The sequence below is a fragment of the Drosophila gunungcola genome, chromosome 3R (genome assembly GCF_025200985.1).
Source record: "Drosophila gunungcola strain Sukarami chromosome 3R, Dgunungcola_SK_2, whole genome shotgun sequence".
In the NCBI taxonomy this organism is placed as follows: domain Eukaryota; kingdom Metazoa; phylum Arthropoda; class Insecta; order Diptera; family Drosophilidae; genus Drosophila; species Drosophila gunungcola.
The window spans coordinates 5,671,462-5,695,524 of NC_069139.1; the positions used below are offsets into that span (position 1 = coordinate 5,671,462).

Genomic DNA, 24,063 nt, shown 5'->3' on the forward strand with positions numbered 1-24,063 from the left:
AAACAAAACTAGTCGAACTCTTTTTTCATTTGCTAAATTATTAATTTTAAGTTTAGCAAACTTTGTTTTTTAATTATTTTTTGTTTGTTGGTTTCTCGTTTCATATAGTACATTATATCTCGATTTATATATATTTTTTTTAAATATATCATTACTATTTTTATGTTTTCTTCGTTTAAAATCATCAATTGAAGTTCAAGGATTTGCGCATTCATCGTCTTGATCCGATATCGACCGTATATATGTCTATACATATTTGTATTTTAAGAATTCCAAGAAAAATGATGTGTGAGAAGTGTAACTTATGGACAAAAATTCAAAATTGTATCAGTTGCTTAAATATTCTTAATATTTGTGGTTGTTTAGCATATTTGTAATATGTATGTTTGCATATCCTTCAACTATACGCATCGATTCAATAAAAAATAAAGATGGATGTGGTGGTGGGGGATGGGAATAGGGCCTGGGGTTTTCGGGGGGGCTGGCTATACATGAATGTAATATACTTTCGCGATGGATTTGCACAATTTATTATTAATGCTGGCTCCTGGTTTTGAGGTTGTGAGAGAGGAGTGAATTGCTAAACGAGGGTGGAGGGTGCATCTGTGTATCTTTTCTGTATTTTCGTGTTTTGTGTTGCGCTGCGCACAGACAGTTTCTCTTTCACATTTGCTGTTCCCATATAGTATACGTGTGTGCACATATATATATAGTTGTTATCGACTTTGTTTTTTTCTCCGTTTGGTTAGTTTCGAAAGTGGCTACGATGCGACGACTGCTGCTGATGCTGCTGCTGCTGCTGGCCCAGGACCTTTGCCTGAAGCTGAGGCCTTGCTCATTGACCCCACCAGTCGGGGTCGTTGCCCGAGTGCGCGGCACTGCCACCGTAGGAGCCGCCATAGGAGCCCCCTCCGGCGCCGCCGCCAAAGTATCCACCACCGCCCGAGCTGCCACCTAAAACCAGAAGACGACATCACTCTTTAGTATGCACTTCTGGGAGCATCTGATGGATGGTTCCACACTCACCGAACTTACCGTACGAGTTTCCGTTGCTGCGGTAACTGCCACCGCCTCCTCCGGATCCAGAGCCACTGCTGCGTGGTGGGGGACCACTGCGTCCGCCACCGCCTCCACCGCCGCCAGAACTTTGACGGTAATCCCTGGAACCGAAGCCGCCTCCATAACGTCCACCACCGCCTCGTCCGGTCCGCTTGGCTCCGCCATGACCACGATCCGTGCTCATGTCCTCCATAAAGCTGGGGATCTCCTGCTTCGTCTCGATCAGCAACTCCAGCAGATCCGAGCAAATGTTGCGGTTTTTCTCGTTGAAGAATGAGGTGGCCACACCGAGATTACCCATGCGGCCGGTACGTCCGATACGATGGACATACTCCTCCACATCCGAGGGCAGGTCAAAGTTGATGACGTGCTTCACGTGCGGAATGTCCAGACCTCGGGCGGCCACAGCCGTGGCCACCAGGATGGGGCAGTCGCCCGACCGGAAGCAGCGCAGCGCCTCCTCGCGCTCCTTCTGGGTGCGATCACCGTGGATGCTGGTCACGGGATGGTTGCACTGGTACAGGAACTCCTCCAGCGAGTCCGCACCCTTCTTGGTCTCCACAAAGATGAGCGTCAGGCTGTCCTTGCTGTACTCGGGGCCATCGCGAATCGACGAGAGGAGATCCAGCAGATACGAGCGCTTGTCGGGCTCGTAGACCCACAGGATCGTCTGTGTAATATTCTCGGAGGTGGAGCCCACGCGACCAACGGCCAAGAAGATGTAGTTGCTGAGGAAATCGCTGGCCAGCTCCTGAATTTGCTTGGGGAATGTGGCCGAGAACATGAGCGTCTGACGCTGTCCGGTTGGCGGCATGTTCAGCTGCTCGACGATGCGACGGATCTGTGGCTCGAAACCCATGTCCAACATGCGATCTGCCTCGTCCAGGACCAGGAAACGAATGTTCTCCAGTCCCACCTTGCCGCGCGTGATCATGTCCTCCAGGCGACCGGGTGTGGCCACAATCAAGTGACAGCCGCGGTCCAACTCGCGCATCTGCTCGGTGGTATTGTTACCGCCGTACAGCACGGCCGGACGCATCCGGGAGCGGTAGGCGAACTTCTTGGCCTCCTCGAAGATCTGGGTGGCCAGCTCGCGGGTCGGTGCCAGCACCAGACCCAGCGGATACTGCTTGCGTCGGCTGTACTGCCGGTTGCTCTGCGGCGGAGCCGAGTGCCCGTGCTCGTACATTTGGTTAAGAATCGGCACCAAGAAGGCGGCCGTCTTACCAGATCCGGTCTGGGCGCAGGCCATTAAATCCCGGCCGTTGATGATGATCGGAATGGCGTGCTTCTGCACCGGTGTCGGTTTGTCATAACGTGCTAGGGCCACGTTGTTGCGGATAATCTCCGTCAGCTGCACATCATCGAACGATGTGATGTTCGGGGGCACATTCTGGCCCGTCGCCTCCACGGGTATATCCTCGTATTTGTCAAAATTGATACCCGTATTGCCCACGCCGAACAGCTCCACCTCCAGGCGCTCGTCTCGGGCGCCCAGCTTTGTGTAATCGACGTTGCCGCCGCCGCCCTCCTTCCAGCGGCTGTTGTAGCCTCCTCCGCCGCCGCCTCCGCGCTCGCCGCGATTGTTGAAGCTTCTGTTGCCGCCGCCGCCGGAAGGTCCGCCCTCGCCGCCTTCAAATCCGGCCGGACGCTCCGGCTCCTGCCAGCGATCATTTCGTGGCTGCTGCGGCTGCTGTGCCTGGCCATCCTCGCCAGTCTGCTCGTTAAGGGCGTTTCCGCTTCCGCCGCCACCTCCGCGGTACGAGGGTCCACGTCCAAAGCCGCGTCCTCCTCCTCCTCCTCCGCTGCGATTCCAGTCACCGCCGCGACGCGAGTCGAATTCACCACCTGTACGGGATTAAGATAATTGTATTAATAAACTATATAAGAATGGAGATTTGAGCTATCAATATAAAAACCAATTAAGATAGTCAAGAATACAACAATTTGCAAAACATTACTCCATTTGTCTGCACAATTTTTTTTTTTGTTTGAGTTTTTAGTGTGTTGAAACATTTGTTTTATCGAATTTTGGTGTATGTATGATTGACAGATATAAGAGAGAACAACTGTTTAAAAAATATTCTACGAATTGCAAAATGACATGACAAAAATATTTACTTGACTGTACTAATTTAAGGTTCAACATTTTTGTACATTATCTTGCCATTCTTTATGCCCTAAGTTTGTATTTTATTATACGCTGAGGCACAAAAAAATATATGTATGTGACTACTGTATAACCCACCGTTGTAGTTGTCCTCGTAGCGACCTCCTCCACGACGTCCACCGCCGCCGCCGCCGCCGCTACCGAAACTGCCGTAGTCGCCGCTCTGGCGATTGAAGCCACGACTTCCGCCGCCGCCGCCCCTGCGATATTCACCTCCACGCGGCTGCTGCGGGTCCCTGCTGTCCTGGCGCGGATTCCCGGCTCTCGAGTCGAAGCCCTGGCCCTGTCCTTGGCCCTGGCTCTCTGCGTCCGCTGCGTTGTTATTGCCACCACCACCACGAAGATGCGGGGGCACATACACACCACCGGTGACCGAGTTAGTGGAAGTCTTGCTTGTTATGGGGCCGCTGTAGTCAGCAGAGCCGCCATTCAAGTCCAGACCAGCAACCTGCAAATGAGATAGAGATAATCGTTAGTCTTTGTTTGAATAAGGGCCCTAGAAAACAATTACAGAATATTTAGTTTCATCAAACATAAAGAATGAAACACATATTAATTAATTAATATTAAAATAGCGAATTAAACCCACTTTGAAATATACTTCTTGTCAATGTTATTCGGATCATTTTTTTTATACAACGCTTTTAAAGTAATTTGTAGGAATAGAACAAAGTGCATTTCAGATAAGAATAAAAACCAACACACTAACAATAACAATGTTTTTAAAACAGATACATATACGCAATTTCTCTGGAATAGCTATTCGTTTGCTATTATATTTCCAGCTGTTAACCAACACATTAAAATGGAAGTGCAACGAATTGTTCAAGTTCAACGGATTGGTTTCCGATTTCCCAGTGGAAATCTACTCCAGAACTTCCTAAACTTCACCGTTCCCGCTTAGCAACATGTGCTATTTACCGCTTCCTCTTTCCAGTGCAACGTGTATAAATATATACATACATATGTACATATGTACGTGCAAATCTCTGGAATAAATACAAGAGAGAGAGAGGCGCAACTAGTTTAAAGCTTTGAATTTGAATTTTTCGTATTCTTTTCGTCACCAGCGAAGCCGCTCTCCGTTTGTAACCGTCTCCCTCGCACTGAGTGGCAGCTTATTACACAAAGACGGGCCGCCTAGCAACACAACAAAAACAACACGTGAAAGAACCACCCACACATGGGTAAATAAATCGTAGCCGTAGTGGTAGAACACTAAACCCGGTTGTGGAATCCAAATTAAAACAATGTGGAACTTGTTCAAAGAACTCTCCCCGAAAATAATTGCAATGGACAAAAATTAAACTAAAAGAAGAACATTGGACGAGAACGATGTTTTGTTTTTTTTTTAACTTTTTTACAGTTGAGTTTTAAAAATGTAGCTTAAATAGTTTGCTCTCATTCACCCTATATTCTCTTTTATGAAATTCGTATAGTTCAAAATCGGGGGAGTCCCACTCTTCTTTTGGCTCGTGAAAGACCATAACGCTTGAATTCCAAACAAAATCTTTATAAAATTGAAAGCAGTTGTGACGTGTGCGAAGAATTAGTTAGCAAACTGATGTTCTAGAAAGTTCATTGAACTTTGTCGACCTTGGGCACAATGGGGTTAATATAATATACATAACTAAATCCACAACAGTTCATTTAAATGTTTATATGAAATATGTTAAACTGTTTCATCAAACGTTCAAAAGATAGCAAATCAATCCATAAAAAAATTAAATTATTAAAACTGAACAGAAAGATATGAATTCAACTTCATTCAACTTATTGTTCTACTTTTAAACGCAATGGCCACTAGTGAAAATCGTCTAGATTAGTTATTTTTTTGCCAAATCACCCTTGAAATTAATCACCACTTCGCCACCCCTGGCAACCCTGTTTACAACAGCTTCCACATGTGCGCGCAAGCGAGAGAGTGAGTTATGACACACACACACGGTCAGCCTTAGAACAGCGGCACTACTCGCACACGCACACAAACATGGGAGGCCGAGTGGAAACTTTCATATGCATATAATATACATGTCAAATTGGAGGCAAGCGAGCAAAAATTATACAAAAGAAATTACAAATTGGAATGACGAAGAAGAACCCAGACGCACACATTCAAACATAATCCACACGGACTTGATAGACCGTTGTAAATGAGCAATAGAGGCAGTAGTGTGTTATGAAATCAATAAATTTTTAGCCGAACTTTTTCCAATAGCCGCATGAGCATCACTCACACACACGCACTCGCTCATTGTATATATGTACTTTTCTTATATATATGTAGTATGTATTTTCACCACTTAAGAACTCTACTTACTTGCTGCTCTAGACCTGTGCCATTTTGGTTAATAGCATTACTCATATTATCCTCCAATCAGTTGCTTTTTTTTTCTTGCTTTCCGTTTAGGAAAATTTTGCAATGGTTACGCTTCGGTTTTTTATTTTAGGGTGCACACTTGCAATTTGCGACAAAAAAATGTATACGATCGTTGTGTTGGTGTTGCACTTGGTGTCTATACGTTTTTCCTTAGTTTTTCCGACAAAACTTCTTACGTTCCACAAGCTACTGCGTTCTCGTGTGAAATTTAAGGGGTCTGTTCTGTACTTTTTTCAGTTCTTTTTGTTCTTCGCACAGATTTCCTTTGTTCGGCTTGAAACTGAGACGTTTCCGTATCGGATTTGGCTGGCCTGCTTGTGCCAACAATTACAATTACAAGCGCTCTGGGCTTGAAAAATGCTGCTTTTCCGACGAGTTCACGTTTTTTTTCCGCTTTCAGACGCGTGTCTAAAAATTAGGGTTGTGAAAATCTATATATCGATGAGTAATCGATAGGTGCACTGGGAAAAGTTATAGACTCAACCCTGGGGTTGGGGCGCCGGAAAGCTAGCAGGGACACGACCCTAAAATATTAGGCACGGGCGTTGCCAGATCGCTGCGCTAACTTCGCGGACTATCGAATTTAAATGGTATGTTATTTGTCTTTGATTTTTCGGGGCGTCGATATCTTCTAGGCTGTTTAGTTTTTTAAATGGAAGAGAATTAAGGCTGGGCAGTTGAAATTTTGTATCAATTTGGCCAAAAATTTTTGTGTTTATGCTGAGGTGTAGTTTTTTTACCTTTCCCCTTTTTTTCAATTTGAAGCAAAAAGCAATGTTAGATCTTAAATAAAGGGCTCACTTAAGGCAGTGAACAATTAAAACAACAGAATCCCCAGAAAGTATTACTCGAAGTCTCGAACCCTCGAATAATTCATGCACTTTCGTATTTATAATATACATATAGTGGGTGTACATTTTTATATAGAATAAATGCTTTTGGTATTGGCCTTAGCTTGAGATAATATAGTGGAACAATAAATATGGCTATATAGTATCGTATATATTTAATAATGTCCCATCGTTTAGCCCTTGAGCAGGCAGCGGGAGTAGAACTCCCGGTCGATGGCGTCGTTTGGAATGTACGAGCTCCACTTAAAGATCAACGCCAGCGTGTCTCCGGCGGCCATGTGATCCAGTGCGACATTGAGGAAGCAGTTCCAGTTGTAGAAGAAGTGGCGACCCAGCTGCTCCTGTTCCACCCCAGAGATGCACTCACAATTGGCGCACACAAGTCGCCCACGTTGGAGCTCCACGAACTGCTCAAAGCATCGACCCCAAGCCCCGACGCTCAGTTGTTTGCCCACGTCCGCCAGAAGTTCCGGCAGTCCGTAGTTGAGGACGATGGCCACCACCTTGGTGAGATTCTGTTCGGCCAGGTAGAATTTAGCCAAGACATCCAGTAGCGCCGGAACAGACTGCACCACATCGAAGCACTTGAGCTGCTCGCCGCGGGACCAGAAATATCGCAGGAGCACAGCTCCCAGTTCATGATACTGACAGGATGTGTCGAAACGGAGTGGAAAGGAGCAGTGCTCACACTTTACAATCTCCGCATTTTCGGGCGCATTTAGCAGCACAAAGCCCGCGGCTATGTGATCCCGCGTGGCGTCGTCCACCTCCCAGATTAGCTCCGGATCCAGGTAATCAAAGTACATCTCGTAGCAGTTGCGTCGCGCCTGATCCGCTGTATCACCATGCTCCACCATCACCTTGGCCAATTTCTCGAGCAGATTCACCAGCTCCCCCGCTGCATATTCATCGAAAACCGCCCGATAACGTTCCACACACTGTGTCCGGCTAAACTTGGCGCTCTTGGCGATCAGGTAGAGATTGTAAAGGGTCTTCTCCTCGGGACTGATGTGCGGAGCCTGGGGAGCCGGCCTTCTGCAGCGGCTCACAATCTCCTCCTCCTGATCATCGGCTCCCGATTCGTAGCGCGCCTTGATGTCCTTAAAGGGCAACGAACGCTCGCTGGCCGGAATCAGTTCTCTGACCAACTGCTGCTGCTCTTCGGCGAAAATATTGAACTTGTACTTAATGATGTTCTTGCCGAATTTACCAGTTACCGTCAACAGGGCATCCTTGAAGTGTCCCGACTTCAGCGGCTGCTTCAGGTTGTCGCAAAAGGCGTTCTCCAAAACGTACACTCCTTTGGGCGGCGCTTTCACTGAACTTCCTCCGCTCAAACTTCGTTCAGTGGTGGCCGAACTTCCTCCCGAACTTTGCGTATCCAAAGCACTGCCCGTGCACTGGGTAATGGCATCGAAAATCACGGATATATCGTTCAGCAATTCGTACTCCTGCCGTTCGATAAGCAGCTGCTTTAGGGGATTCAGTTGCTTCAATTCGAAATCTTCGCGAGCCTTGTCCGCAAAATATCGTACATGCTGGCGCAGTAGATTCGCGCAGGGCAGCAATTTGGATTGCTGTACAAGGGAGACGGCGTGCGATTGCAGCGTCTGCAGCTGGACACTGTAAAGTGCACCCGACTGGGTAAACACAAAGATCTCCGATCCCGAGGAGCGGCAGTCGGCGATCCTCTCGAACTGATTGCACCAAAGCACCACAGCCGAGCGCCGCACATCAAAGACATACAATCCCAGCTCTGTGAAGGCCAGCAGGAAGTCCTCGTTTAGCCTTTGCACCTTGGCGAACTGCAGGTTTTGCGGCTGATGGTCCAGCAGCTCGGCATTTGCGTCCATTTCATCGGTGCCGCTGCCCGGTCGCTGAATTCTCGCAGGTGCGGTGGCCAGGGCAGTCTTAAATTGGTGTGTCTGGATCACCTCGCCCTCGAAGTCAACCTCCCAAACGCGACTGCCAGGTCGGGCGCAGTAGATTCGAGATGGCTGCAAGGACTCCTGTGGCGAGACGAAAAAGCAGGCTCCGAAGGCGCCATCCCGCGGACGGTTCCCTATCTGAAATGTTCAGAAAATGAAAAATATATTCAGCTAAAAAATGAATATGAAATAAACTAAATTAAATTAATTAAGCGTAGATAATAATGTTAAGATTCGTCCAAAAGCCAAAGTGGCTACGGCTGGGATCCCTATCTGTAGCTTTAGTTTATAACTTCTAGCTTACAGGCTAAATAAACAAATAAAATAGTAATAGTAAAGTAAAGGTTACATTGTGAACCTTTCATGGACATAATAGTTTCATCTTTTACGGTAAAAGTTTAGTTTGTTTGCTAGAGAATTCGATGGTTTATTAAAACTATTTAGTTTACATAAGAAATATAAATAAATAAAAATATAAATTAAATCTTATAAATACAGGACCCACCTGCTTGTACTCCTCGTACTCTGTGTTGCAGAGTATGCACTTGGTGCAGTTGGACACCAGCAGCAGGGACTCGAAGTCGTCGATCTGGACGATGGGGGAGTCCAGGTAAAGCAGCGGATGCACGGTCATGTTGAGCAGCAGGCTGTGTCCGATGAACGAGGAGAGCAGGACCAGGCTGACCTGTCCGCGGGAGTCGCCATAGTAGAACTGCTTCTCGTCCTGCGTCCAGTGGATGCAGCTCACCTGCACCGACTGGTCCAGATGCGTGAATATCACCTGCGGTGTCGCCTGGGCGGACAAATTCACAGCGTAGACGCAGATCAGCGATCGTTGCGTCGCAAAAGCCACATATTTGCTATTGGCCGAAATGCTCAGACTGGTGATTGCTCCATGTTTGTTCGGTATCAAGAGCAGGAACTTGCCGTTCCGATTGAACAGGTACAGCGATCCAGATGAGGCCCCGAAAATGATATAGCTGTCGGAGATGTCGAAGCAGGTGTACTGCAAGGGGGGGGAGAGGGGAAGAGAGAGGGTTTATATCAGTGGGTGGCCTGCTATCAAATTACAGGTGGGATTGCTTTGGATTGGAGTGCTTACCTTGATGCGATTGTGGTGTTTCAGCGGCAGCGACAGCGACAGCGAAAAATCAATAAAATTCGTCAGACAGTAGGCGTCGGCCATCTTAACGGGGTTTACTTAACCAAAGCGCTTGCCAATCACATATCTCCCTCTTTAATCGGAAATTAGTGATAACTTCGCAAATAGCAAGCAATTATTTACACAATTTGTGTTTTTATCAGCGAGCAATTTTTGTACACAGTTCGAACTTTCTGGCAGCTCTGCTAGTGCTGGCAGGTGGGCGATAACAAGTGTTTAGATTTATCGGATTCAAGTGTGTGTGTTTCAAAATCAGTAAAAAGATTTTGAAATAGTTTATGTAGATAATGTATGTATTAACTAAAAAAATAATATTATAATGTAACTTTTTTTTAATTTAGTACTAATAATAAAAATGGGGATTTATATTTTAGTGCTGTATAATGCCAGATGTATTGTTTACCTTTACAAAATTAAGTATGGCAACACCCTAATCAACAGCTGTAAATAAAGTTTTCATAAAAACTTGCAATAAAAACCTATTTTTAAATAGAAATTAGTTAGAATTTTACTAAATATGAAGCAAAACTCTTAATTAACAATGTTTTTTAACCAAAAACATAAATATAACACCAAGACGAACAGCTGTTTGCTGATACCCCAACCGCAACATCTACTGTCAAATAAACGTCAAAACAGTCGCCCGACTCGCCACCAAAAAAAGTGCAGAAAAAGTGAAATGAGGCGTGAAAAACGCTAAATAAAATATAAATAAATAGCAAGGGGAACACAACTAACTCGCATATGTACAAAGAAAACAAAGTGTAGCAATGGGCGACAAGGAGGAGCCCGTAACACCCGCTCCCTCGCCCACGGAGGAGGGAATGGCCAATATTGGGGCCGCTGGAGCCGGGGATCAACCCCAAACTACGCCGGGCAGTACCAACGTGAAGATCGTGATCATCGGAGCCGGAATGGCCGGATTATCAGCGGCAAATCATCTCCTGCAAAACGGCTGCGAGGATTTCGTGATTCTGGAGGCAAGGGGCCGGGTGGGCGGACGCATAGTGTCCATACCGCTCAGCAATAATCAGAAGGTACATTATCGTTATATAACCCCCAAGCTTAAGAACCAAAACAAACCATATACTACCCTTTGGTAATATAAGGTAATTCCCTTGGCTAGGAAAAACATGCATCATGTTGTAACAGATTCTTTGCCCCGAGTCCCAAGTTGATTATAGATTTTTCCAAGCACTGCGCAGTCGGTCAGCTGTTCACGTTTCTCATTGATGCTATTTTTATATATATATTCCTGTTCCTGGTTTGACTATTGTTAGTTTAATTTGTGGCATACGTTCATGTCCCCTTGGGGCCACTTAATTTATTTAAATGCATCCGGCATGCTTTTTAATTTTCAGAATTCTCTGCATTATGCTTTTCTTCTGTTTATTTTTATAGTTTACACCGGTGCCTTATCGAGGAATTTGTTATACAACTTTCTTTGGCAACGTTTGGCCAGATTAGATATGGTTTTTCTGAATTAAGCCAACAATGACGTTTCTAGTGCAATGCCCTAGTAAACTCACGGGCTTGCGCTCCCACGATCACGTAGTCTTATATATAGGGCTGAAAATCCAAATAAAATATACTTATTTATAGGACAACTTATTTTTAAATATTTTTACAAGTTTAAATATATGTATCTCAATTTGCATAGCTATTTGTATTATTGTAAATAATTTTCTTAATGATTTCATTATAAATATCCTTTTTATTAAAGATTATTTACTTAAGCGCACAAATGCCCATTAAATATTTAATAGTCTAGGTCAGTTTTTATCTGCTTATCGCTGGCAAGCTTAAGGCATTAATCTATTTTTTTTTCTACTTGAATTTGCTTAATAAATTTGACTAAATTATCTCACATTTATCTCACAGGTTGAATTGGGCGCCAATTGGATACACGGTGTCCTGGGCAACCCCATCTTCGAGCTGGCCGTGCAGCATGGTCTAGTCAGCGTGGTCAACGTTCCCAAGCCGCACAAGGTGGTGGCCACCACAGAGAACGGACACCAGGTGCCGTTCAGCATACTACAGGAGATCTATGAGGCGTACGTCTGCTTTTTAAGGCGCTGCGATGAGTACTTCCTTTGTCAGTACAGCCCGCCGCCGGATATACACAGTGTGGGCGAGCACATAAACTACGAAATTGAGATTTATCTGAGTGGTGTGCAGGACCCCAAGGAAAAGCGCCTTAAGCAGTCCATTTTCAACTGCCTGCTGAAGAGAGAGACCTGCATAACCGGTTGCAACAACATGAATGAGGTTGATCTCCTCGAACTCGGTTAGAACTATACCATAGACAAGTATAGACCATTAAATTAAAACAAAAACCTTCCCTTACAGGCAGCTACACGGAGCTTCAAGGAGGCAACATAGTGCTGCCCTCTGGTTACAGCTCCATCCTGCGACCGCTGGGCGCCCAGATACCCAAGCAGTCCATCCTGACCAAATGTCCGGTGAAGAAAATCCACTGGAAGCGGAAAAAGACCTTCACCGGCCTGGAGACCGTCGACGAGAATTCAGAGGATGAGCACTCGGACGACTCGGAGCGAACGGTGACGGAAGTGCCCACGGGAGGGCTTCGTGGCGGGTCCGTGGAGTCAAACTCTAGCAGCAATTGTGATTATCCTGCAGGCAATGTGCGCGTGGATTGCGAGGACGGTCGAGTGTTCCATGCATCTCATGTGATATGCACCATACCGCTGGGCGTGCTGAAAGAAACACATCGCACGCTTTTCGATCCTGTGCTGCCCCAGTACAAACAGGAGTCCATCGAGAATCTCATGTTCGGCACCGTTGACAAAATCTTCTTGGAGTACGACCGACCGTTCCTCAGTGCCGATATATCAGAGATTATGCTGCTTTGGGACGACGATAAACGGGACATGAACAGCTCCGAGGAGGAGCTGGCCAGCGAGGATTATCTCAGCAAGAATTGGTTCAAGAAGATCTATTCGTTTGCCAAGATGACGGACACGTTGCTCCTGGGCTGGGTCTCTGGACGGGAGGCGGAGTACATGGAGACACTTTCCCACGAGGTAGTGGCGGAAAAGTGCACGGAAATACTGAGGAATTTCCTTCAGGATCCATATGTGCCCAAACCAAAGCGATGTGTGTGGTAAGTCATTGAATTTAGTCTCATAGAATCTGGTATTAAAGTTTATCTTCCCATTTCAGCACCAGTTGGAAGTCACAGGACTTTACCGGTGGGGCGTACACATCGATACCTGTGGGGGCTACTCAGGAGGATATAGAAAATCTAGCCCAGCCCTTATATGCCACGCCCCAGGCCATGAAGGTGGGTTCCGCAAAACAATGTAATCATCAAAATTTTACTTATATTTATTATATATCTTCTTAGCCCGCCATAGTCTTTGCCGGCGAGCACACCCATTCCAGCTTCTACTCCACTGTACACGGCGCCTATTTAAGCGGACGGACGGCAGCACAGCATTTGTTGGCTAGCGAGGAGCCCGACGAAATCATCATGGAGTCAGACGGCAGCGATCTGAGCGCCTGGATACAGGGCATCGCCCTGAACTGAGTCTAAGCCAATCAACGACCACTCATCGATTTTGTATTATAATTTATTTCCGTTTTTCGTACACTCTTCAAACGCTTTTTAGCTAGTGATATTTAATTTTTTCGATTGTAATTTATTTTGCTAACGTCGTACAACGATTTTCCCCTTTTTTGTAAATCCCTTGTAAGCATTTGTTTTATTTTGTTGATGCAATTATTTTGTAATTTATTTTGAATCCGCTTGTACAATACTATAAATAAATTTTACCATTTAGCTGAGCTGATCAATGTGCTGCCAACACTAACAGACCGTGCACTCACAGCACAGCTTTCACTGTACTTGGATTAAAAGTGTGCACAAAAACATAATGTTGTTTAGATCTAATTACCGATTAGCAAACATAATAACATAAATACAAAAATAATGCCTATTTTTATAAATTCGTATTTACTGTAGCAAGCGTTGCACCAAGTTGGTATTAAGACGGGCGTCAACTAAGTGCAACAACTGTATATTTGAAACTAACTATTGTTAACGTTGACTATTTTGCTTACTAATTTATGCATTAGTTGAATCTTTAAGACAGGAAACAGTGGGCAAAAGTTGATATTCATAAGTCCGTTCTAACTATAGGATCTGCATATTATTTGTATTTGTGACAAAGATTGACTTTTACGCATAAAAAAATAAAAATGACTGCAGCTATAAAACAATTTAAAGTTTCTAATAAAATAAGTGGAAAATTTGGTTCCAAAACAATAGGAACTGAAACAAAAAAATCTGGAATCAAGATATGCTTTTTGTTTTTGACCAAATTAAACAAAATTTTAAATTATTGTTTTACATTTTTTGAAAAAAGCGTTCAACATAAGCATCTAAATTTCTTGTGATACCTCAATAATCATTAAATTTGGGAGCGTTAATATAGCACATACGGACAAGGTAATGTAGAAATAGGTAAAAGAATTAAAATTATATAAACTATATTTGAAATAGGAAAACATTTAATTTCCATTTGAACAAAAAAAAAAAACAAAAAATCCTTCGAGCCGGATTTGAACCAGCGACCTATGGATTTCTATTGCATGTTTTCCAACTACAGTCCACCGCTCTACCAACTGAGCTATCGAAGGGGGCGTGCTGGGGTGTAGGTTTTAGACCGGGTATCCGGATATCGCGGCCGGACTGTAGACACGGAATATTATGTTGGTCAACTTTATTTATTTTGGTTTCCAAATTTTATTGAGGACAAGGCCATTTTTGACCAAGATGGTTGTTATATTGTTTTCTTGATTGTGAATGTTGGTGGTTTACTTTTTCTACAGATCCCAGCGATATAAGAAATAATTCACTTTTTGTTTAAAGTGCATACTTAAAATCTATTCGTTTTTATTTCTATTGTATTACCTATTTTGAACATCTATTCCGTCCGTCTCTCATACATTATTTATTTTATTAATAATTTAAATGTTTTAATTTTAAAAATAAGTGTTTTAATCAATAAAGTAAAAACTTTAGAAGATTTCTATTAAATAAAAAAATTACCATCTTTCGAATCCTTCGAGCCGGATTTGAACCAGCGACCTATGGATTTCTATTGCATTTTGCCAACTACAGTCCACCGCTCTACCAACTGAGCTATCGAAGGTTAAATTTACTGGCGGCCAATGTGAGTTTTCTGCATGCGTGCAAACGAGAAGGATGAGTTTTCAAACAGTACAGTGTTTAATTTTCCATATAGGATAGTATTGGATTTGCTTCAACTTAGTGCAATCTTTTGCAGCATTCGATTATTTTTATAGCAGCTAAGTTCGAAAATGTTTCTCCAAAATCACGGATTTTCCGTGCATTTGACTCGGTCAATGTAAATCTTTCAATATTAAATGTTAAGGTGTTTTAACTCTAATGTGAAACCTAATGTATTTCAAAAGATTGCTTTGTTTTTGAGACCTTTCTACTTGGTGGTGAAAAGTTTACCAAACTCGAAAAAAATTGTCTTTTATTTTAGTTTTTATCTATTATGTATTTCTCCCAATATATCCGTTCAACGCATTATTTTATACTTACCAGTTAATCGGTACATGCTTATGATCAGTAAAAAAAAAAGAAGATTTAAAACCAAGTACTATGAAAAAAATAATACTTTCTTTCGATCCTTCGAGCCGGATTTGAACCAGCGACCTATGGATATCTATTGCTTGTTTCCCAACTACAGTCCACCGCTCTACCAACTGAGCTATCGAAGGTTGAATTTGTTGGCGGCAAATTCGCTTTTTCTTCGCGAGCGAGGAGGGGAAAGTAACAAAGAGCGAGCAAAAGAGAACGTTTAGCGGTACTCTTATTTAAACTTTTGCTTCAGAGCACTCTCTTTTTTCACAATCTCGTTCACGTACAAATGGGGTCATATAAATATGTGTTATTGAAAGTTTTCAATCTGCTAAGCCACAGAAATTTCATAACACGACAATTACTTACGTTTCAGTATTGAATAATGCATTGACAAATGTATTTTTTTTATTCACACGAGTATACGGATTAGTATTGTATTTTTATTTATATTTTATTGAACAAAATTTGGTTGGCTAAATAAGCACAATAAAAATTTCAAAGTAGTGGAGGTGTAAGCTGAGAACTTTTAAAATTAAACTATTACAAAGAGATATAGCTCAACACAAAAACTATCTTATCCATTCCTTGCAATGCCGATCACTACTAGATATCTATCCGCAGTTGTGCTCAGATAAGAGGGTGCGGAGCCAAGCTGACGTTGTTCATATATCCATCTCGCTCCAGCGCTGACAAGTAGAGCGGTACCAGAGCAACGAGTTTGACATTGCGAGCACTCCCCAAGATTGAGCCCCCACAGCGTAAAAGGGACCGAGGCACCGGCGACGAGAACATTTCGTTTTCAAAAGCCGGCTGCAGCGGTCCGTTCATAAATCCGATTCCAGCTCCGACACCACGTCCAAACTCTTGTCTGCGTCGTGCAAATATAGAGGCGTCACCCTTTGGCTAAAGAATCCGAAACTCTCGAGGGTCTTTGTACAAGCATTCAAAGAAAATAATCACATTTACAACGATCCCGTAAATACAAAAAATTTTCGCAAGATGTCGTACCACAAGCCCGAAGCTAAGACCGTGCAGGACCTGAAGGATCTGGCCCAGAAGCTGCGAATTCACTCTATCAACGCTACCCAGGCCTCCAAATCGGGGTAAGCAAACGAATAAGCCCATTAGCAAGTTAAAGTGTGCGTATATACATATGTGTGTGAGCTGCGAATTTTAAAAGTTGTGCACCTTGCACTTGTTGCTTCAAAGGTGACCCAACTGTTCCAGGGATGGCTGTAGAAATTTTTTTCCAGGGGATTTAAAATTTCTTTTTGGAGATTTGAATAAATTAAATGAAATGTAATTATGAAATCAACTTTCACATAAACATATGTATAGAAAATTGTTTGGAGACCGGTTCCTTAAATGGCACCTCCTCACCCCATCCATGCCAAGCCACGTGTTTTCCAGTAACTTTAGTGAATTCGCGAATTTTTCGCCGTGTTTGCGTGCCCACTGATAAGCCGCATTCACCTCATTTTCTGAGTTTATATTTTATGACCTTAGTCAACCTTGAAAAATTTAGCTTACTGCTTTTAAATTTTTGTTTTGTTTTTGTGCGTGGCTTTCAAAAAGCCGACGCCGCCATTACACACAAACACACATGGTTTATATAAACATACATAAATATATACATATGTACATCAAACAGCGGCAATTTTATACATACATATTCGAGTGTTGGAAAGCACAGCTTGTGACGGGAATGAAAGGGATGGGGATAGTAATGGAATGATCCCCTACACTTGAGATTTACGACCTTATGGCTTTTAATGTAATTATATCTCGGATAGACGCGACTAAATTGTTACTGCAACAGTAAATAAAAATAGAGTACGCTGATAAGCCAAACACTTATATCGCTTCCATTAGTTTTTTTCATTTCTTTTTCGTGTCAGTTTAAGATAAGATCTGCTCTGTTTGCTCTAAATGTGACCTCTGCCGGCGAGATAAGCCGGGTTTGGTTTTCGTTACTCACTGGCAACGATATGACCGATTAGAGGTGACCAGCTCAAGTGTGTTCCCCGCATGATAATCGAGAATCACGGAAAATTGATAAAATAAGTGAGCCGGGTCACTGCTGACACTCCGAAGTATCACCTTCATTAGTACTTGATTCAGCTGGAGGAAATGGGTAGGCACTTGGAAACTATCTAGAAACACGTGCATACGACCCCATCGTGTAACCCAAGAATTTTTTTTTTTTTTAAGGCTTTTGTTTGGGTTTATTTTGGCGATCGGAAAAGTTCCAAGGTCTAAAAACCGGTGTGGAGCTGGCGATGAAATCACACCATATACCTCTTGTACGGTTGTGTACGCGATATGGTTTATTTATATGCCTGGGGGTAAGACGAGCCCCCCTTTTGGTCTGGGATTGTGTGTTTTTGCGGTTGGAGTAGTGCCAGATGTGCAATTTACAGACTACTCTTTCGGTATTTATCTTATTTGTCGAAATACGATCGCATGGGAACTCAAAATATTGCAAAATAGACCGAACCTTATTTAAACTTTGAAATTTAATACTCCAGATATTGGAATTAAAAAAAAAAATATGTATAGATTTTCAACGGATGGCTAAAATGTAAACTTAGTCTAACTTTCCCTTTGTATTTCGGCCTTCATTGACTCTTGACAGGGTCTACTTTCAATACGGTTCAATAAACACCAGCCTTAACCTAGAATTTAGTGCACAAAGTTTATTCTACAATCTAATGTTTTACCTCTATTTACGCTCGTTATAGCCATCCCACATCATGTGCCTCGCTGGCCGAGATCATGTCCGTGCTGTTCTTCCAGCAGCTGCGTTTGAACCTGAAGCACCCTCGCGATCCCTCCAGCGATCGCTTTATCCTGTCTAAGGGACACGCGGCACCCATTCTGTACGCCGCCTGGGCTGAGGCCGGTCTCTTCCCCATCGAGGATCTGAACAACCTGCGCAAGATCGACAGCGATCTGGAGGGTCACCCGACGCCCCGTCTGAACTTTATCGATGTGGGCACCGGATCCCTGGGACAGGGTGTGGCTGTGGGCGCCGGAATGGCCTATGTGGGCAAGAACTACGACAAGGCCGACTACCGTACCTACGTGGTCGTGGGCGATGGCGAGTCCGCGGAGGGTTCCGTTTGGGAGTCGCTGCACTTTGCCGGCCACTACAAGCTGGATAACCTGTGCGTGATCTTTGACGTGAACCGTCTGGGTCAGTCGGAGGCCACCTCCCTGCAGCACAAACTGGATGTGTACCGGGATCGTCTGGAGGCCTTCGGCTTCAATGCTGTCGTTGTCGATGGGCACGATGTCGAGGAGCTGACCAAAGCCTTCCATTGCGCTGCCATCACCAAGAGCAAGCCCACCGCCATCATTGCCAAGACGTTCAAGGGCAAGGACTTCCCCAATATCGAGGATCTGGACAACTGGCACGGCAAGCCGCTGGGAGACAAGGCCGCCGAGGTGGTCAAGCATCTGCAGGGTCTAATTGTCAACAAGGATGTTAAGCTGACCCCCAAGCCAGTTTCCAAGACGGGAGCTGCTCCCGAGGTGGACATCAGCAATGTCAAGCTGAGCTCACCTCCTGCCTACAAGCTGGGTGATTCGATTGCCACCCGTTTGGCCTATGGCACAGCTCTGGCCAAGATCGGCAAGAACAACCAGCGTGTGATTGCCCTGGATGGCGACACCAAGAACTCCACTTTCTCGGACAAGCTTAAGGCTCTTGACCCCGAACGCTACATCGAGTGCTTCATCGCTGAGCAGAATTTGGTGGGCGTGGCCGTGGGCGCTGCCTGCCGTCGCCGCACTGTGGCCTTCGTGTCCACCTTTGCCACCTTCTTCACCCGTGCCTTTGACCAGATCCGTATGGGCGCCATCTCGCAGACGAACGTGAACTTTGTGGGCTCCCACTGCGGGTGCAGCATCGGTGAGGATGGTCCCTCGCAGATGGGACTGGAGGACTTGGCCATGTTCCGCACAATTCCGGGCAGCACCATCTTCTATCCCTCGGATGCGGTGAGCACGGAGCGTGCCGTGGAGCTGGCGGCCAATACCAAGGGCGTCTGCTTCATCCGCACATCGCGTCCCAACACCAGCGTGATCTACGACAACGAGGAAACCTTCACCATTGGACGCGGCAAGGTGGTGCGCCAGAAGAGCTCCGACGAGGTGCTCCTAATTGGAGCGGGTATCACCTTGTACGAGTGTCTGGCTGCCGCCGATCAGCTGGAGAAGAACTGCATCACCGTCCGTGTGATTGATCCGTTCACCGTGAAGCCTCTGGATGCTGAGCTTATTATTGAGCACGGAAAGCAGTGCGGAGGACGTGTTGTTGTCGTGGAGGATCACTACCAGTGAGTTGTTTCCGTAACCCTTTGAGGATACTTTTTTGCTAAATGGGTTTGTTCTTTCTCCTTTACAGGCAAGGAGGTCTTGGCGAGGCTGTGCTGAGTGCCCTGGCCGGCGAGCGCAACTTTGTGGTCAAGCACCTGTTCGTGCCCACCGTGCCACGCTCGGGTCCTCCCTCCGTCCTCATCGACATGTTCGGCATTTCCGCCCGCCACGTCGTTAACGCCGTCAACGAAATCCTCAAGGATTAGGAAGCTAGCCGTGCGACAGACTCATAAAGTCATCATCTGGCTATTCATTTACCGCCTACAGGAATTCTCCCAGTTACTACTTACTCTTATCCTTTATCATTCCCCTTTAAGATGGTTAATATACTTTTACAAATTTAAACTGTAACACCAGGAAAATAAATTTTTTTCAATAAGACATTATATTTCTGTTTAAATTTATTATTTACCTTTTTGGTATATTATCAATTAGAATGAACGAATTCATTGTCGTCTCACAAATATGTAATCTTTTTTTTTTCAAAGAAAGCCTGCAATTCCAGAGTAACTGGAATCTAAGGCTAAACAAAAAAACCGCAAGTTTCTGTTGAATTTTAAAGACTAAAGAAATTCCGCAGAATTTGCAAAAAAAATTGCGCACCCAAAAAGCGCACAGAATGCTATAAATATGGATTTGGTTTGGTAAGATCCGTCATTGTTTAATCAAATTCAAGATGTTGAAGTACTCAACCATTCTATTTTTCGCATTTATTGAATTTTATCCATATGGAGTCTTGTCCAAACCTGTTGACTTCGTGAAAAAGTTAAGAGAGGTGGGGACTTTAGTTACCGAAATCGCTGAAAAGCTACAGGAACCCCCGGAAAGCTTCGAAAGGATCGGATCAAAGTTTTATTACATCGAGACAATTCAGAAGAAGAATTGGTTTTCTGCACGGAATACTTGTCGCAGGATGGGCGGTAATTTGGCTAATATACAGAACAGCGAGGAGCTGATCGTCATTAAACGCCATGCAAAAATTAACCGGGAAGAGCATTACTGGCTGGACATCACAGATCTGGCGGATGAGGGCCAGTTTGTGTCATCCACCACCGGCGAGAGTGCCACCTTTTTAAAGTGGGCTTGGACAGACCCCAACAACTTAAATGGCGTAGAAGACTGCGTTGATTTATACAGGGATTTGATGCAAGATGACAATTGTAAAGCAAAGAAATATTATTTTATTTGTGAAGCAGGCAATTAAAGACATTGTATTCCTAGCTTTAAAAATGCATAACAAAATAAAAATAAATTGTAATTAAAGATTTTTCTTTTCAAGAATCTCAATCCGAAATAAGTAAAAATTTTCAAAAGTCAGTTACATTTTTTTCTTAACTAAACCAGCCAAGTTGGCAGCTCTAGTCCAATCACGAAAAATATCGATAGCCCGGTTATCGCCATCTTCGGTAGCAGCTGATTATCGTGCGGCATGATTATCTAAACATTTATTTATTTCAGCGACTCAGTAAATTAGTTAAAAATGAACCTAAGCTCTAGAGATATGCTGAAAAGATTGGTGCAGCAATGTGCCTACAAGCGGATTGGTAAGGGCTCACTTTTGGCATAGTGGCACGCATTCAGGAAACCTCTTTTTCAGTCACATTCTCCACGAAAACGGCCGAACATGCTGTTAAAAATCAGGAGGAATCGAAGAAAGGGGAGGCTCCACCTGCCACACCCACTTCACCAGCTCCTGTGACCCGCAAACCCATTATACCGGCAAATTATCGGTTCGTTTACCCAGAATTCCTTCCCGATCCGAAGGTGGAGTGGCGAAACCCCATCCGCGAGAAACTGGAGCGCCTGGACATGCTGGAGCGGCGAAAACAGATCGATCTACCCGAATTCTATGTGGGGTCCGTGCTGGCGGTGACCAGTTCCGATCCACATGCCGCCGGAAAGACCAGTCGATTTGTGGGCATCTGCATCAATAGGGATCGTTGTGGATTGCGCGCCCGCTTCGTCCTGCGCAACGTCATCGATCACCAGGGCATGGAGGTGGTCTACGAGCTGTATGATCCCACCATCCAGAAAGTGGAGGTTCTGCGCCTGGAGAAACGACTAGATGACAGCCTTTATTATTTGCGCGACGCTCTGCCCGAATACAGTACTTTTGATGAGAACATGGAGGCAGAGCCGCTGGAGGATGGTGCTCCCGTGCCGGTGAACGACATCAAGGTGGTGCTGCGACCACGTCCCTGGCTGGAGCGTTGGGAGCGCCAAAATCTGCGTGGCGTGGCCAACATTGATGAGTATCTGAAGGACAAGCATCGCCTGTCGTCGGCCAAGGTGCAGAAGCCCTGGGAAAAGTACGACATGATGAAGGACTACCGTAGCTCGATTCCCGAGGAGGAGCAGACGGAGATCTTCGCCGAGGTGCACACGGAACTGCACACCCTGGAGCTGCAGCGCAAACGCAACAAGCGAAAGCGCACCTTCGTCAAGCCCAAGCATTTGGCGTAACTGCATTTGTTGTCCATTTTATAGATTAATAAACTCGGAAAAATGTTGAAAGGACAATGATACTTTATCAAGGAGGATAAAATGGTGACATAGCCAATGATTTTCTAATTTTTGAAATCTATATAAATGACTACGTTAGTTTTTGAATGCTTTACTCTAAATGAGATTGGCTGATAATTATTTGAGAAATTTATAAAAACAAATACTTAGTAACAATTTTAGCACTTCCTAGCACTTCTTTAGCAACATAAAAGGCAGCTCACACATACACTTTTAGTTTTGATAACTCTAAATTAATTATTTTATTAGTCATAATTGTAGTGTAGTGCCTAGCAGCTAAACGCAAAATAATTTACAACGCACGTTACATGATTAATAAACGCGATACTTGTAGAAGTTGACGAAGGATATCGTGGCATTCCAGCCAATAATGGTGACAACCAGAAACAGAAGGAAGATGATGGGCAGGGCGATGAGTATAATTCGGGTGTTCTTTAGATGGGGGATGCCTATAAAGGGGAAAACGTATTAATCAGAGAGTTCTCTGTGTCCTCAAACTAACTCACAATTATATCCCAGAAAGGTGATGTACACGTAGTAGCCCATGCCCAGCAGCCAGAAGGTGTTGCCCAGGAATCGGGAGATAAACCACGTCTGGCTGATCAGCCAGTTGTAGAAGAACAGCTGGATGAAGTGCAGCAGCATGAGTGGCGGAAAGAAGGCGTTCAGATGCACATCGAAGGCATAACCCCATTCGATGTCCGGTTCCAGACTATTCGTGCGCAGGTACCGATTCGTCACCGCCCAGAAGAACGAGGCGATTATGATGCCCGCGAAAATGCAGTCAACGAAAACCACGTAAAATATGAAGGAAATACTTTGCCAGAAGGACAGTCCCAGCACATACGCAAAGCCAAGTGAGGTGACTGTTGAAATTCGATTGAAAGAAATAGAAATTAGAATAACATATTTGTTGTTCCTAGATAAATAACAACGTTCAACGAATTTTGTACTTATCTTTGGTGTATCAATGAAATCATATTGGGCACTAATACCAATTGGTATATAATTATTATTATTTAAAGAGTACAAAATGTCTCAAAATAATGTATAATGCAAATTCAGGATTATACTAACTATATAAATTTGCGAAACATATGATCTTTAATGTAAAAAGGAAAAAGTAAATCGACAATAAGAAAGTCTTCACGATAATACTAACTGTTAGGATGAGTGGACATTTTCTTTAATCAAATAAGTATATATTTTTATATCTTTATCTTTTAAAGTAAATAAAGAAAAAGTTAATGGACTATAAGAAATTCCTTAGGTTAATACAAATAAGTATATCTAGATAAAATTAGGGAATGAAAACTCACCACATAGGCAGACCACCAGGAGCACTAGGAACGCCGGATCGTCGCGGGCGAACTGTGACTTGGTCTGTTTCCGGTAGTTGAAGTTCCGGTACACCTTTTGGGGCGCCACAAAGAGGTAGAGCATCTGCCACAGGGCAAATTCGAAGTCCATCTGATTGAACTTGAGCAGACGTCGCAGGTATTTGTAGCTCTTGGTGGTCGCCGATAGGCAGTCCCTCCTGTGGTTGGCGGGCGGCGGGAGGGGCGAGTGGAGCCGGGAGGCACTCGAGTAGCCAGAAACCACCGACGGCGTCGGCGATTGCGTATACTTAACGTGGCTGTATTGACTCATTTTGTTTTGTTTAAAACAAATTTTTTATGTTTCCAGCAAAGTGGCTGCGCCCACAGCGCTACGAAATACCGATTTTCCTAACAAAATGTGCTAAAATTAACCAGGAAAAACAAGATGATGTGGTCTCACGATAGGAACAGCTGATTAGAGATGGGAGCGTGACTTAGCACAAAAATTGCCAGCTTTAGCTCGAACCATTTATAAAAGCAAAATAAAAGTATATACCTAAAATAATTATAATAATATTGAAAATTATATTTTCTTGATGTAATTATATATTCAATTTGGTTCATTATTTATAAATTTGTTAAAAATTTTTTGT

General features: G+C 44.1%; 7 protein-coding genes and 3 non-coding genes across 14 annotated transcripts; 4 read left to right on the top strand and 6 right to left on the bottom strand.

Annotated features, from left to right (window-relative positions):
- Positions 1-210: 210 nt before the first annotated feature.
- LOC128258322 (ATP-dependent RNA helicase bel) lies at positions 211-6,327 on the bottom strand. Of its 4 annotated transcripts, XM_052989896.1 has the most exons (5): positions 6,094-6,327; positions 5,550-6,017; positions 3,308-3,677; positions 1,027-2,907; positions 211-954 (listed from the first exon to the last, which is right to left on the bottom strand). In XM_052989896.1, the coding sequence occupies exons 2-5, from the start codon at positions 5,592-5,594 to the stop codon at positions 836-838; spliced, it is 2,415 nt and encodes an 804-aa protein (XP_052845856.1). In that variant the 5' UTR covers positions 5,595-6,017; positions 6,094-6,327; the 3' UTR covers positions 211-835. The 4 variants fall into 4 exon arrangements, with proteins under 4 accessions (XP_052845856.1, XP_052845866.1, XP_052845845.1 ...); XM_052989906.1 differs by having other exon boundaries at positions 1,036-2,907; positions 5,550-6,327; XM_052989885.1 differs by having other exon boundaries at positions 5,550-6,327.
- Positions 6,328-6,462: 135 nt separating this feature from the next.
- Positions 6,463-9,751, bottom strand: LOC128264362 (BLOC-2 complex member HPS5 homolog). 2 transcript variants are annotated; one of them, XM_052999814.1, is made up of 4 exons: positions 9,491-9,751; positions 8,894-9,394; positions 7,678-8,526; positions 6,463-7,614 (listed from the first exon to the last, which is right to left on the bottom strand). In XM_052999814.1, the coding sequence occupies exons 1-4, from the start codon at positions 9,572-9,574 to the stop codon at positions 6,634-6,636; spliced, it is 2,415 nt and encodes an 804-aa protein (XP_052855774.1). In that variant the 5' UTR covers positions 9,575-9,751; the 3' UTR covers positions 6,463-6,633. The 2 variants fall into 2 exon arrangements, with proteins under 2 accessions (XP_052855774.1, XP_052855766.1); XM_052999806.1 differs by having other exon boundaries at positions 6,463-8,526; positions 9,491-9,750.
- Positions 9,752-9,974: 223 nt separating this feature from the next.
- Positions 9,975-16,150, top strand: LOC128253105 (peroxisomal N(1)-acetyl-spermine/spermidine oxidase). The gene is made up of 6 exons (XM_052981257.1): positions 9,975-10,587; positions 11,432-11,837; positions 11,900-12,674; positions 12,734-12,854; positions 12,918-14,021; positions 15,810-16,150. Exons 1-5 carry the CDS (start codon positions 10,321-10,323, stop codon positions 13,098-13,100), a joined length of 1,752 nt encoding a protein of 583 aa, XP_052837217.1. The 5' UTR covers positions 9,975-10,320; the 3' UTR covers positions 13,101-14,021; positions 15,810-16,150.
- Trnay-gua (transfer RNA tyrosine (anticodon GUA)) lies at positions 14,120-14,212 on the bottom strand. The gene is made up of 2 exons: positions 14,176-14,212; positions 14,120-14,155 (listed from the first exon to the last, which is right to left on the bottom strand). It is a non-coding gene; the product is annotated as a tRNA-Tyr (tRNA).
- Trnay-gua (transfer RNA tyrosine (anticodon GUA)) lies at positions 14,636-14,727 on the bottom strand. Its single transcript is given in 2 exon segments — positions 14,636-14,671; positions 14,691-14,727. It is a non-coding gene; the product is annotated as a tRNA-Tyr (tRNA).
- Trnay-gua (transfer RNA tyrosine (anticodon GUA)) lies at positions 15,233-15,325 on the bottom strand. Its single transcript has 2 exons — positions 15,289-15,325; positions 15,233-15,268 (listed from the first exon to the last, which is right to left on the bottom strand). It is a non-coding gene; the product is annotated as a tRNA-Tyr (tRNA).
- Positions 16,151-16,155: 5 nt separating the features above from the next.
- On the top strand, positions 16,156-19,954 carry LOC128253093 (transketolase-like protein 2). The gene is made up of 3 exons (XM_052981246.1): positions 16,156-16,291; positions 17,930-19,528; positions 19,597-19,954. Exons 1-3 carry the CDS (start codon positions 16,188-16,190, stop codon positions 19,772-19,774), a joined length of 1,881 nt encoding a protein of 626 aa, XP_052837206.1. The 5' UTR covers positions 16,156-16,187; the 3' UTR covers positions 19,775-19,954.
- Positions 19,955-20,232: 278 nt separating this feature from the next.
- Positions 20,233-20,934, top strand: LOC128266116 (C-type lectin 37Db-like). Its single transcript, XM_053002397.1, has one exon. The coding sequence runs from the start codon at positions 20,245-20,247 to the stop codon at positions 20,770-20,772; it is 528 nt and encodes a 175-aa protein (XP_052858357.1). The 5' UTR covers positions 20,233-20,244; the 3' UTR covers positions 20,773-20,934.
- A 36-nt stretch (positions 20,935-20,970) lies between these two features.
- LOC128266114 (39S ribosomal protein L19, mitochondrial) lies at positions 20,971-22,088 on the top strand. The gene is made up of 2 exons (XM_053002395.1): positions 20,971-21,112; positions 21,166-22,088. Exons 1-2 carry the CDS (start codon positions 21,049-21,051, stop codon positions 22,029-22,031), a joined length of 930 nt encoding a protein of 309 aa, XP_052858355.1. The 5' UTR covers positions 20,971-21,048; the 3' UTR covers positions 22,032-22,088.
- Positions 22,089-22,225: 137 nt separating this feature from the next.
- On the bottom strand, positions 22,226-23,854 carry LOC128266115 (protein unc-50 homolog). The gene is made up of 3 exons (XM_053002396.1): positions 23,411-23,854; positions 22,598-22,957; positions 22,226-22,540 (listed from the first exon to the last, which is right to left on the bottom strand). The coding sequence occupies exons 1-3, from the start codon at positions 23,739-23,741 to the stop codon at positions 22,404-22,406; spliced, it is 828 nt and encodes a 275-aa protein (XP_052858356.1). The 5' UTR covers positions 23,742-23,854; the 3' UTR covers positions 22,226-22,403.
- Positions 23,855-24,063: the final 209 nt, after the last annotated feature.